The 11,920-nt window shown below is 60.1% G+C and overlaps 1 protein-coding gene across 2 annotated transcripts in view; it reads right to left on the bottom strand.

Moving 5' to 3' along the window:
- Positions 1-238: 238 nt before the first annotated feature.
- The window catches only part of LOC140193831 (palmitoyltransferase ZDHHC5-like), a 44,084-nt gene continuing 32,402 nt past the window's right edge, over positions 239-11,920 (bottom strand). For both annotated transcript variants that reach the window (XM_072250984.1, XM_072250985.1), the window contains exons 3-12: positions 10,465-10,586; positions 10,181-10,338; positions 9,791-9,963; positions 9,398-9,500; positions 8,312-8,403; positions 7,766-7,898; positions 7,542-7,665; positions 5,213-5,331; positions 2,364-2,989; positions 239-1,107 (exon numbers count right to left, since the gene is read on the bottom strand). In XM_072250984.1, the coding sequence (XP_072107085.1) occupies positions 918-1,107; positions 2,364-2,989; positions 5,213-5,331; positions 7,542-7,665; positions 7,766-7,898; positions 8,312-8,403; positions 9,398-9,500; positions 9,791-9,963; positions 10,181-10,338; positions 10,465-10,586 (1,840 nt within the window). In that variant the 3' untranslated portion in view covers positions 239-917. The remainder of the gene's footprint in view (positions 1,108-2,363; positions 2,990-5,212; positions 5,332-7,541; positions 7,666-7,765; positions 7,899-8,311; positions 8,404-9,397; positions 9,501-9,790; positions 9,964-10,180; positions 10,339-10,464; positions 10,587-11,920) is intronic.

Here is an 11,920-nt window from a genome sequence, read left to right as displayed (position 1 = left end):
GGGTCTCAGCCCCCGTCCCTCCTTTCAGTGAACAAGGGCAGGGCTGAGGAGCCCATCTCCGACTCCCTTGAGGGAGACGCACCAGATGCTGAGACACCAGAAGAGGGAGGGAGGCAGGGAGCACCATGGCAGATGAGAGCAGATGAACAGGAAGGGGGGGGGGGGGTGAGGGGAGATACTGATATGGCCTATCATTTCGCGGGAGGGCTGTGTGTAGCGTGCTGCCAATGCACAGATACAGAGTAAATAATCCCTTTAATTATATATAAAAAAACATTTGTTTCTTAAGTTTTTTTTTGCAAAAGTCTCTGTCTTGCTCGCGGCTCCGGTGGATCGAAGGAGAGGCCCTGCATCACGGGAGACCACACCCCAGCTGAACGCAATTGCACAACGTCCACTTGTCACCAATCCAACTCACAGTTCAGAAGGGAGGGAGGGAATGGGTGGGTGGGTGGGAGAGAGTAAGGGAGGGGGAAGGTGGAGAGGGGGGGTCGAGGGAGAAAAAAGATGAGGAGCAGAGAGGGAGGATTCAGCTGGCTTGAACCACAGAGAGCAGGGACCAGACACAGGGGGCTGGAGGAGCAGACGATGGAGTCCACAGAAGAGGGGAGGAGAGGGGGGTAGGAGGGAAGGAGCGCGAGGCAGCCGGACACATGCGGAGTATTCCCCTTGCCACCGTCCAGTCCCGGCGTGGAGAAGGCTGCTGCCATTACAGTCCTCTGCTCCCCAGTTAATTTCTCTGCACATGGTGTCCGCGGCGCTGACCCAGGTAGGGTTAAAATCCAAATCCATGGCAGGGGAAAGAGAGACGCTGACAGTTTCTGTGGGATTCCTGGGAGCCCACGTTCCCCCCGCTCCCTCACATTGTCCTCCATCCAGTCTGATACGGCTCCATTCCGGACACCCCCTCCCCAGCCTCACACCGAGATCTCGTAGGTGGTCCCTCCGACACCTGACACCTTCTTCACCCCCTTGTTGGGACTGAGGGTCACTCCGCCGGAGGTGCCTGGGGCGGGGGGCGGCGACGTGCGTCGTGGCTCGGACTTACTCAGGTGCCGGGGCTGCCCATTGCTCCGGACGTGGGTCGCTTTTATCTGCACCTCGTCCCTGTCCGAGGGGAGGGGAGGGGAGGGAAGAGGACAGAGAGTTAGCTAGTGAAATGGGGTGAACAAACCTCCCTTCCCCAGCCTTATCCCCAGTGTGGGACACAGGTCCAACATTGTGTGGCCATAACCTCCTGTCCTCTCTTTCCCATAAATAAGGCATAGGAGCAGAATTAGGCCATTCAGCCCATTTCACCATGGCCCATCCATTTCCCTCAACCCAAGCCTCCTGCCTTCTCCTCCCCGTGACCTTCCACGCCCTGACTAATAAAGAAACCATCAGCCTCTACCTTAAATACACTCGGCCTACTCAGCTGCCTGTGGCAACGCATTCCACAGATTCACCACCCTCTGGCTAAAGAAATTCCTCCCCGTCGCCGATCTAAATGGACGCCCCTGTATCAGAGGCTGCGCCCGATGGGCCCAGACTCTCCCATCAAAAGAAACATCTTCACATCCACTCTATCTGGGCCTTCCAGCATTCGACAGGTTTCAATGAGACCAGCCCACCCCATTCTTCTAAATTCCAGGGAGTCAAGGCCCAGAGCCATCAATTGCTCCTCATACAATAAGCCTTTCGTTCCCAGAATTATCCTTGTAAACGGCCTCTGGACCCTCTCCAATGTCAGCACATCCTTTCTCAGATAAAGGGTCCACAACCGCTCACAGTACCCAAGCGAGTCCTCACCAGTGCTTCATAACACCACAACATTACATCCTTGCTTTTATATTCTAGTCCACTCACCTTCCTCACCACAGACTCAACCTGCAAGTTAACCTTCAGGGAATCCTGCAGAAGGACTCCCAAGTCCCTTTGCCCCTCAGATTTTTACAATTTTCTCTCCATTTAGAAAATAGTCGATGCTTTTATTTCTTCTGCCAAAGTGCAGGATCACACACTTCCTGACACGATATTCCAGCCGCTACCTCCTTGCCCAGTCTCCCAGTTGGCCCAAGTCCTTCTGCAGCCACCCTGCTACCTCAGCACCAGCTGTCCTCCACCTATCTCCGTCCCGTCCACAAACGTAGCCACAAAGCCATCAATTCCGTCGTCTAGATCACTGATGTACAATGCTAACAGAAGCGGGTCCATCACCAATCCCTGTGGAACATCAGAAAAGGCTCCTTTCACTCCCACTCCTTGCCTCCTGCCCGCTCTCTCGTCTCCATCGCTCACCAGGCCTCTCTCCCCCTCCCACCTCATCTCTCTCCCCCCCCTCCTTCCAGAAGTGCAGAACACCCGAGTCCCTGTTGACTTACCTGGGAGGCAGGAGAGGGTGTGTAGACCCGGCTCCCTCGATGTCCTCTGTCTGCCGTGGGAAGGCTGGGCCCCGGGACGTCTTGCCCTGCGGTGGCTGGGGCCCGGGAGGTGAGAGAGGACGGAAGGGGCGAGGGGCCGGCCCCGGGAAGCCGGGCCGGTGAGGGGGAGAGGAGGGTGCCCGGCGCCGGGTCTCCTCTCGGCCCCGCACCTGGACCGGGGCCTGGGACAGAAGCCCCTCGCGCTCCCGGGGGCAGCGGGCCAGAAGGTCGGCCTCCCGCTGCATGGCCAGCCGGGCGGACAGGAAGGGTGAGTGGTAGCCGGGAGCCTCGGATTCGGGGCTGGTGGGCGGGAGGCTGTCCAGGGAGGGGCTGTATTCGTGGGTGGGCTCACCCAGGCTCTTGTAGGAGGTGGAGGTGGTGCCCTCGTCAAGCCCGGGACCGGCACCGGCCCCGTCCCCCGTTCCCGGCGCCGAGCGGAGGCTGCAGGAGGAGCGGGAGCCCTCGGACGCCGGCTCCAGTGGCAGGCTGCCGTACAGGGTGGGGGAGGTCGGCCCCTCGGAGCGCAAGCTGCAGCTGCCTGCTCCCTCAGCGGCGGCTGGATCCGGGGAGAGATCTGCTGGAGAAACCTGTGCAGAAGAGAGAGATCAGTCATACAGCACGGCAACAGGAGTTGGGGGGATTCCCACTCGTGCCCCTCGTACATCCACTTCACATTCCCACGCCTCTCCCTTCTGCCCCAGTCTCGGATACAATACGTCGCAAAGAAGACCAGGGGGAAGTCCTCAGCGCCCTCTCCCGCTTTATCCCATGCTTGCTGGCGCGTGCTGACTAGATCTGCGCACAGTCTGTCGGCAATGACCTGACCAGCGTGTTATAAAGCTGTTCTGTAAACTACCCGCTCCTATATTCTGTGCCCAGACTAAAGATGGCGAGTCTCTCCTGCATTTTCCTCATGACCTGATCTAGCTCTGCTGTCACCTTCTGGGATCCTTGCTCTCATACACCGAGGTCCCTCTGTCCCTCGACACTCCCCACCGTTCACAGTGTGTGTCCGACCCTCGTACCCCGAGTCCCCCTGTCCCTCAACACTCCCCACCGTTCACAGCGTGTCCCCTACCCTCGTACACCGAGGTCCCTCTGTCCCTCGACACTCCCCACCGTTCACAGCGTGTGTCCGACCCTCGTACCCCGAGTCCCCCTGTCCCTCAACACTCCCCACCGTTCACAGCGTGTCCCCTACCCTCGTACACCGAGGTCCCTCTGTCCCTCGACACTCCCCACCGTTCACGGTGTGTGTCTGACCCTCGTACCCCGAGTCCCCCTGTCCCTCGACACTCCCCACTGTTCACGGTGTGTGTCCCACCCTCGTACCCCGAGGTCCCTCTGTCCCTCGACACTCCCCACCATTGTGTGCCCAACCCTCGTACACCGAGGTCCCTCTGTCTCTCGACACTCCCCTCTGTCACAGTGTGTGTCTCTGCGTCTGTCCCCTACCCTCGTACACCGAGGTCCCTCTGTCCCTCGACACTCCCAACAATTCACGGTGTGTGTCCGACCCTCGTACACCGAGGTCCCTCTGTCCCTCGACACTCCCCACCGTTCACAGCGTGTCCCCTACCCTTGTACCCCGAGGTCCCTCTGTCCCTCGACACTCCCCACCGTTCACAGCGTGTCCCCTACCCTCGTACACCAAGGTCCCTCTGTCCCTCGACACTCCCCACCGTTCACAGCGTGTCCCCTACCCTCGTACACCGAGGTCCCTCCGTCCCTCGACACTCCCCACCGTTCACAGCGTGTCCCCTACCCTTGTACCCCGAGGTCCCTCTGTCCCTTGACATTCCCCACCGTTCACGGTGTGTGTCCGACCCTCGTACCCCGAGTCCCCCTGTCCCTCGACACTCCCCACTGTTCATGGTGCGTGTCCTACCCTCGTACACCGAGGTCCCTCTGTCCCTCGACACTCCCAACAATTCACGGTGTGTGTCCGACCCTTCTTGGATCTCCCAGGAGGTACTGATGAGAGTTAAGCTGCCTGTGCCTTGGCTGTGCCCAGCTTTGCCACTGACCATGACCTTCAGTTCTGGCAACCTCACAGAAATACACGCCCAGCGCCCCATGATACAGCTCAGCCAGCTGTATTAGCCAGCATCCAGGACATCTTCAAAAGAGGGTGCCTCGAAAAGGTGGCACCCAGCATTCAGGACCCCATTGCCCAGGACCTGCCGTCAGGAAGGAGGTTCAGGAGACGGAAGAAGTGATTCAGGAACAGCTCCCTCCCTACTGCCATCAGGTTTCTGAATGGACACTGAGGGGTATTTTCCCCTCTCCTTTTGCAGTGGGTGGCGGGTGGGGATAAGTCTACCGAGGGAGGTGCAAGGCGCTCTTTCCCCCGGTAGCCTGCAGGTCACTCTTGGGCAAGGTGTAGCAATCAGACCATCGCTGAGGGGTATTTATTGACTATGGCCGGGGTAGGGTGGGGGGGGCACCTGTCTTGTAAGGACTCTGCACACAAGGAGGCAAACCACACAAACCACATCTGTGGACAAAATTGTCAACGTCAAAGGCCAGGATTGCCCAAGTCACATAATGATGAGAGTGAGTCTGCACAATTATTGCAACGTGTAGGTTCCACTAATATGCATTGCGATAAAACAGCCCAACCTGTGAGACTCCTCCGGGGATGGAGCAGGCAGCAGAACAGAGATCGCAGAGGAGCTGGGACCACGTGGAGGTTCCAGCTGGTAAAGTCAGTGGGCTGAAGGGGAGGAGGAGCTGCTGGCAAAAGGGCTAAATCGAGGCGGCATGGAGTGGGAGAGCCGATGGTTTGCCAGGGAGCGAGAGGAACGTACCTTGTCGCTGGCAGAGTGCGTCAGGGCAACGTGGTTACGTCCGGGGCTGCCGTAAGCTGGCCGGTACTTGTACATTGTGGGAGTCGGAGGATTCTCCGCTCGGTGGAGCAGGCTGCTCTCTGCGGAGACGCAACAGGACAGGGAGCGAGAAAGGGAGAGGGAGGGATAGCAGGGGGTGGCTCAAGAGAGGGGGAAGAGCGAGGGAGGGAGGGGAAGAGGGAAAGGGAAGAGGGGGAGAGGGGGAGAGGGGGAGAGGGGGGAGAGGGGGAGAGGGGGAGAGGGGAAGAGGGGGAGAGGGGGAGAGGGGGAGAGGGGGAGAGGGGGAGAGGGGGAGAGGGGGAGAGGGGGGGAAGAGGGGGAAGAGGGGGAAGAGGGGGAAGAGGGGGAAGAGGGGGAAGAGGGGGAAGAGGGGGAAGAGGGGGAAGAGGGGAAAGAGAGGGAAGAGGGGAAAGAGAGGGAAGAGAGGGAAGAGAGGGAAGAGAGGGAAGAGAGCAACATGGAGGAGGGAAAGACAGGGTGGGTCATTAATAACACAAATGGAAGACACTAGAAGGCACGGCCATTATGAGACCCAAACCCAAGGGCACCAGAGATTCTCATCACTGCATTTACTGTCATAAACATTGACACTGGGGATAAAGTGGGGGGGGGGGGGACACTGTGGGGGTGATGCAGAGGGAGCTCCACACCGTGTCTGACCCGTGTCCCGGGAGTGCTCGGTGCCCATAGTGGGGATAAAGTGGGGGACACTGTGGGGGTGACGTAGAGGGAGCTCCACACCGTGTCTGACCCGTGTCCCGGGAGTGCTCGGTGCCCACACTGGGGATAAAGTGGGGGGGGGACACACTGTGGGGGTGATGTAGAGGGAGCTCCACACCGTGTCTGACCCGTGTCCCGGGAGCGCTCGGTGCCCACGCTGGGGATAAAGTGGGGGGGGGACACACTGTGGGGGTGATGCAGAGGGAGCCCCACACCGTGTCTGACCCGTGTCCCGGGAGCGCTCGGTGCCCACGCTGGGGATAAAGTGGGGGGGGAGACACACTGTGGGGGTGATGCAGAGGGAGCCCCACACCGTGTCTGACCCGTGTCCCGGGAGCGCTCGGTGCCCACGCTGGGGATAAAGTGGGGGGGACACACTGTGGGGGTGATGTAGAGGGAGCCCCACACCGTGTCTGACCCGTGTCCCGGGAGCGCTCGGTGCCCACACTGGGGATAAAGTGGGGGGGGGTCACACTGTGGGGGTGATGTAGAGGGAGCTCAACACCGTGTCTGACCCGTGTCCCGGGAGCGCTCGGTGCCCACACTGGGGATAAAGTGGGGGGGGGGGGTCACACTGTGGGGGTGATGTAGAGGGAGCTCAACACCGTGTCTGACCCGTGTCCCGGGAGCGCTCGGTGCCCACACTGGGGATAAAGTGGGGGGGACACACTGTGGGGGTGATGTAGAGGGAACCCCACACCGTGTCTGACCCGTGTCCCGGGAGCGCTCGGTGCCCACACTGGGGATAAAGTGGGGGGGACACACTGTGGGGGTGATGTAGAGAGAGCTCCACACCATGTCTGACCCGTGTCCCGGGAGCGCTCGGTGCCCACACTGGGGATAAAGTGGGGGGGGGGTCACACTGTGGGGGTGATGTAGAGGGAGCTCCACACCATGTCTGACCCGTGTCCCGGGAGCGCTCGGTGCCCACACTGGGGATAAAGTGGGGGGGGGGGAACACACTGTGGGGGTGGTGTAGAGGGAGCTCCACACCATGTCTGACCCGTGTCCCGGGAGCGCTCGGTGCCCACACTGGGGATAAAGTGGGGGGGGGGGTCACACTGTGGGGGGTGATGTAGAGGGAGCTCAACACCGTGTCTGACCCGTGTCCCGGGAGCGCTCGGTGCCCACACTGGGGATAAAGTGGGGGGGACACACTGTGGGGGTGATGTAGAGGGAGCTCCACACCGTGTCTGACCCGTGTCCCGGGAGCGCTCGGTGCCCACACTGGGGATAAAGTGGGGGGGGGGGGAACACACTGTGGGGGTGGTGTAGAGGGAGCTCCACACCGTGTCTGACCCGTGTCCCGGGAGCGCTCGGTGCCCACACTGGGGATAAAGTGGGGGGGACACACTATGGGGGTGATGTAGAGGGAGCTCCACACCGTGTCTGACCCGTGTCCTGGGAGCGCTCGGTGCCCACACTGGGGATAAAGTGGGGGGGGACACCCTCTGGGGGTGATGTGGAGGGAGCTCCACACCGTGTCTGACCCGTGTCCCGGGAGGGCTCGGTGCCCACACTGGGGTTGAGAGGTGGGATCTGGGTCTGAGAAGGGAAACAGATGCCTTACCCTCACTGGTTGCCAGCGACAGATGAGTCCGCAGCCCAGAATAGCGGTTGAGGTCTGGTTTTGGAGGCGGAGGAGGCTCGATATCTGTGGACTGGCTCTCCAGCACCACCAGGCTTCCCCTCGACTGGTGGAGGAGAGAGGACCAGCGTTAGTCAATGAGAATCGGGCCCTTTGGAGCCAGTGCCCCGCATTTGCCGCTCCCCCCACCTGCCCGGCCCACCTACCCGGGTCCGTGTGAGGCTGGTCTGGATGCCGTTGTCCATCAGCTTCATGGTGACCTCGGTGTCGGAGACTGTGGGCCGCAGAAACGGTGTCTGCACCGGGACCTGGTACTCCCTCTTCTCCCGGGAAATATATCTGTCAGGGTATATTTGATGAATGACCAAGGGAGGAGGGAACCGCGAGGGGGAGGAGAGGAGCGAAACGCGAGGGGGAGGAGAGGAGCGAACCGCGAGGGAGGGGGAGGAGCGAACCGCGAGGGAGGGGGAGGAGCGAACCGCGAGGGAGGGGGAGGAGCGAACCGCGAGGGAGGGGGAGGAGCGAACCGCGAGGGAGGGGGAGGAGCGAACCGCGAGGGAGGGGCATTAGGAGAGATAATACTGGAGTAGAGGGTGAGGAGGGATGAAGGGGTGTGAGTGCTGTGGGAGATGAGGGAGGGAGAGGGAGAGCACTCTGCAGGAGGGGCTAGGTGGGAGGGAGGGAGCACCATGAGAGATGAGGGAGGGAGGGAACAGTGAGGCGTAGGGAGGGAGGAAGCGCTTCACACTCACCTGGGTGCCTGTGAACTGCACAGTACATAAGAGATGTTTCTCCAACAGCCCTGGGTGAAAGGATTGACTCCCCCCCTGAATTTACCCGTGACCTGCAAACCAAGAAGAGCGAGTGAGCAGCAGGAGTGGATGTGGAGCTGAACAGCCGGGGGCTGCGGTTCTGCTGAGCCTGCCCCGCCACCACTCTTGGCATGTCAGCTCCCCGAATAAGATCACCAACCCACTCGCCTGGAGACAGGAGGCTGAGGTGTGTGTGTGTCTGTGTATGTCTGTGTGCGTGTGTTAATGTGTGTGTGTATCTGTGTGTCTGTGTGTGTGTGTGTTAATGTGTGTGTGTCTGTGTGTTAGTGTGTGTGTGTATCTGTGTGTATGTGTGTATGTGTGTTAATGTGTGTGTGAGAATATGTGTGTGTCTGTGTGTGTGTATCTGTGTGTGTGTGTGTGTGTGTGTGTGTGTCTGTGAGTGTGTTAATGTATGTGTGTGTGTTAATGTGTGTGTGAGTGTATGTGTGTGGATGTGTGTCTGTGTGTGTGAATGTGTGTCTGTGTGTGAATGTGTGTCTGCGTGTATGTGTGTCTGTGGTAACGTGTGTGTGTGCATGTGCATAGGTGTGCGCGCGTCTGTGTGTGTTCGTATGTGTGTGTGCGCATGTGTCTATGTGTGTATGTGTGCGTACGTGTGCGTCTGTGTGTGTTTGAGTGTGTGTGTGTATGTGTGCGTCTGTGTGCGTGTGTCTGTGTGTGTGTGTGTGTGCGTGCGCGCATACATCTGCACACATCAGGGTAGGAAGGAAAGGGGTTTATTTGGCCACTGTTGTTCTAACACTTGTCGTGCTTGGTGTTCTGCTGTGCATGCTGTGTTGCTGCCGGAACGTGTACTGTGCTGGCTAGAATTGCCTGAACTGTATGTGTCAATGTACTTACAATAAACAAGCAGAGCCGTGTCTGAACCGTCTGTGAGGAGAGGATGGGAGCTGAAGGGGGCGAGGGAAAGGGTGATCTGTCAGGGAGGGACAGAGAGTGGTCATCAGGAGGGGTGGGGAGGATACCCTGTGAGGGACGGCTGGCGGAGAGATCCTGCCCTACCTGCTCGTTGGTGGTCCGACCCCGGGCGACCAGGACGACGTGGAAGCCGGTGAGACCGGCCACGGGGATGAAGAACAGTCCGGCTACACACATCACGGCCATACTGTTGTCCAGGGAGTCAAGGTCACAGTGGGAGGGGGGTGAGAGACCCGCAGCCCGGTCATGTGCTCACACAAACACAGGGAGACAAGCCCATTGGCAGCAGGGCCAGTTTCCACCCACACCCCCGACCCCACCGCAGTGCACAGGCACACACACACTCCCTCCCCGTGCATCTCCCTCTCTCTCACACACACACCGACACATGCACGCAGATGCCCACGAGTCCTCTCGGGCCTCACACACGGAGCCTGAGCCAAGAGGGAGGGCAGTGCAGTTCACGGCGCAGGATACGTGACAGCAGTGTGCACGGTGGACAGCCTGTCCAGGTGGAACAGGAGGTAGAGCAGAGCGAAGGAGAAGACGCCGATGATGTGGGTGGTGAGCGACACGAGGAAGAGGAAGAAGTAGCGGTAGTTGCGCCGTCCAATGCAGTTGTTCACCCAGGGGCAGTGGTGGTCGAACTCCTGGCCGGGGACAGAAAAGGGGTAGTCAGCCCTGACAGCAGCACCCATTCATGCCCACTCCCTCCAACAGTCCTGCAGAGTGACAGACTATTTACCCTCTCTCCCACTGAGGGTCTGTGAGGGAACCTCCCCTCTTCACCCTCCCTCCCCAGTGCGGATCCAGACGTGGGAGACGTCCAGCACCCCCGCCCCGTTCCCTCATGGCGCGAGCTCCTACCTCGACACAGTTGTCACAGACGCTGCAGTGCGAACAGCGAGGGGGCCGATAGAAGCGGCAGGTGGAGCACCACTTCATGCGCACCTGGATGCCCTTGATCTCCACGTTCTTGTAGAGGGGGGCCCGGAAATCGTCGTCCTTGTCCTCGTCCTCCTCGGCTGCAGCCGGCGGGGGCAGCGGATAGAGCGGAGGGACACTGCGTTAGAGAGATCGCAACTGGACAGCGGAGGACAGAGCGAGGGGGAGGGTGAGGGCGAGGACATGCTGACGCACAGCAGACTTACCTCGGGGAAAGATGCCAGGGTCCATGAACGTGGCCATGCTGAAGTTTGCCAGGACGAAGAGGAAGATGATCACGTTGTAGACGGGGATGGCTGGGGAGAAGGTCTGGCTGAGCCACGGGCACCTGAGGGTGGCGAAGGGAGGAAGCAGAGGGACAGTGAGAGAGACAGTTAGAGTCAATGATTACAGCCACAAGCCCCCACTCTGACCCCTGCACCTGCCACAGGGGCCGCTGCCCCTCCGTACTTACATACAGAGTTCTCACTCGTTTTGCGCCCTAACTCCTGGTGCGGTCGTCGGGGCTTTGCACCAGCTTTCTGGTGTGCCCATCATGCAGCATGTCTTGGGCGTCTGAAACCTGGCGGAGCCCATCCCTCGCCATCCTCGACCACAGCCGATTTCCCCCAACTCGGTGGCTCGCCTTGGTTGTGAACACGTGGCCAGTATAGTTCATCAGAGAACCGTTCCGTCCCGGCCGGGGACCTCATCATGGAACTCTTTTGCCCAGTGGTGCTGTGTTAACACCACCCCCTCACGTGGTTTAGCCTGCCAGCTGAAGTGGTTTACAGAGTGATGCACTCAAAACTAGAAAAGCCATCCCAACAACACACAATGACTCAAGTTAAAGTTTTTTCCACACAAGTAGAGAACCACACACTCTGCACTTGGTAGAAAGTGGGAGGGGGAACACACTGTGGGGGTGATGTAGAGGGAGCTCCACACCGTGTCTGACCCGTGTCCCGGGAGCGCTCGCTGCCCACACTGGGGATAAAGTGGGGTGGACACACTGTGGGGGTGATGTAAAGGGAGCTCCACACCGTGTCTGACCCGTGTCCCGGGAGCGCTCGGTGCCCACATTGGGGATAAAGTGGAGAGACACACTGTGGGGGTGATGTAGAGGGAGCTCCACACCGTGTCTGACCCGTGTCCCGGGAGCGCTCGGTGCCCACACTGGGGATAAAGTGGGGGGGACACACTGTGGGGGTGATGTAGAGGGAGCTCCACACCGTGTCTGACCCATGTCCAGGGAGCGCTCGGTGCCCACACTGGGGATAAAGTGGGGGGGGGGGGGTCACACTGTGGGGGGTGATGTAGAGGGAGCTCAACACCGTGTCTGACCCGTGTCCCGGGAGCGCTCGGTGCCCACATTGGGGATAAAGTGGGGGGGACACACTGTGGGGGTGATGTAGAGGGAGCTCCACACCGTGTCTGACCCGTGTCCCGGGAGCGCTCGGTGCTCACACTGCGGATAAAGTGGGGGGGACACACTGTGGGGGTGATGTAGAGGGAGCTCCACACCGTGTCTGACCCGTGTCCCGGGAGCGCTCGGTGCTCACACTGGGGATAAAGTGGGGGGGACACACTGTGGGGGCGATGTCAAGGGAGCTCCATACCGTGTCTGACCCGTGTCCCGGGAGCGCTCGGTGCCCACACTGGGGATAAAGTGGGGGGGGGGGG

The sequence above is a fragment of the Mobula birostris genome, unplaced genomic scaffold (assembly GCF_030028105.1).
Source record: "Mobula birostris isolate sMobBir1 unplaced genomic scaffold, sMobBir1.hap1 scaffold_892, whole genome shotgun sequence".
Lineage (NCBI taxonomy): Eukaryota > Metazoa > Chordata > Chondrichthyes > Myliobatiformes > Myliobatidae > Mobula > Mobula birostris.
The sequence above is the reverse complement of the archived record's forward strand: the minus strand, read 5'-3'. Positions and strand labels throughout refer to the sequence as shown.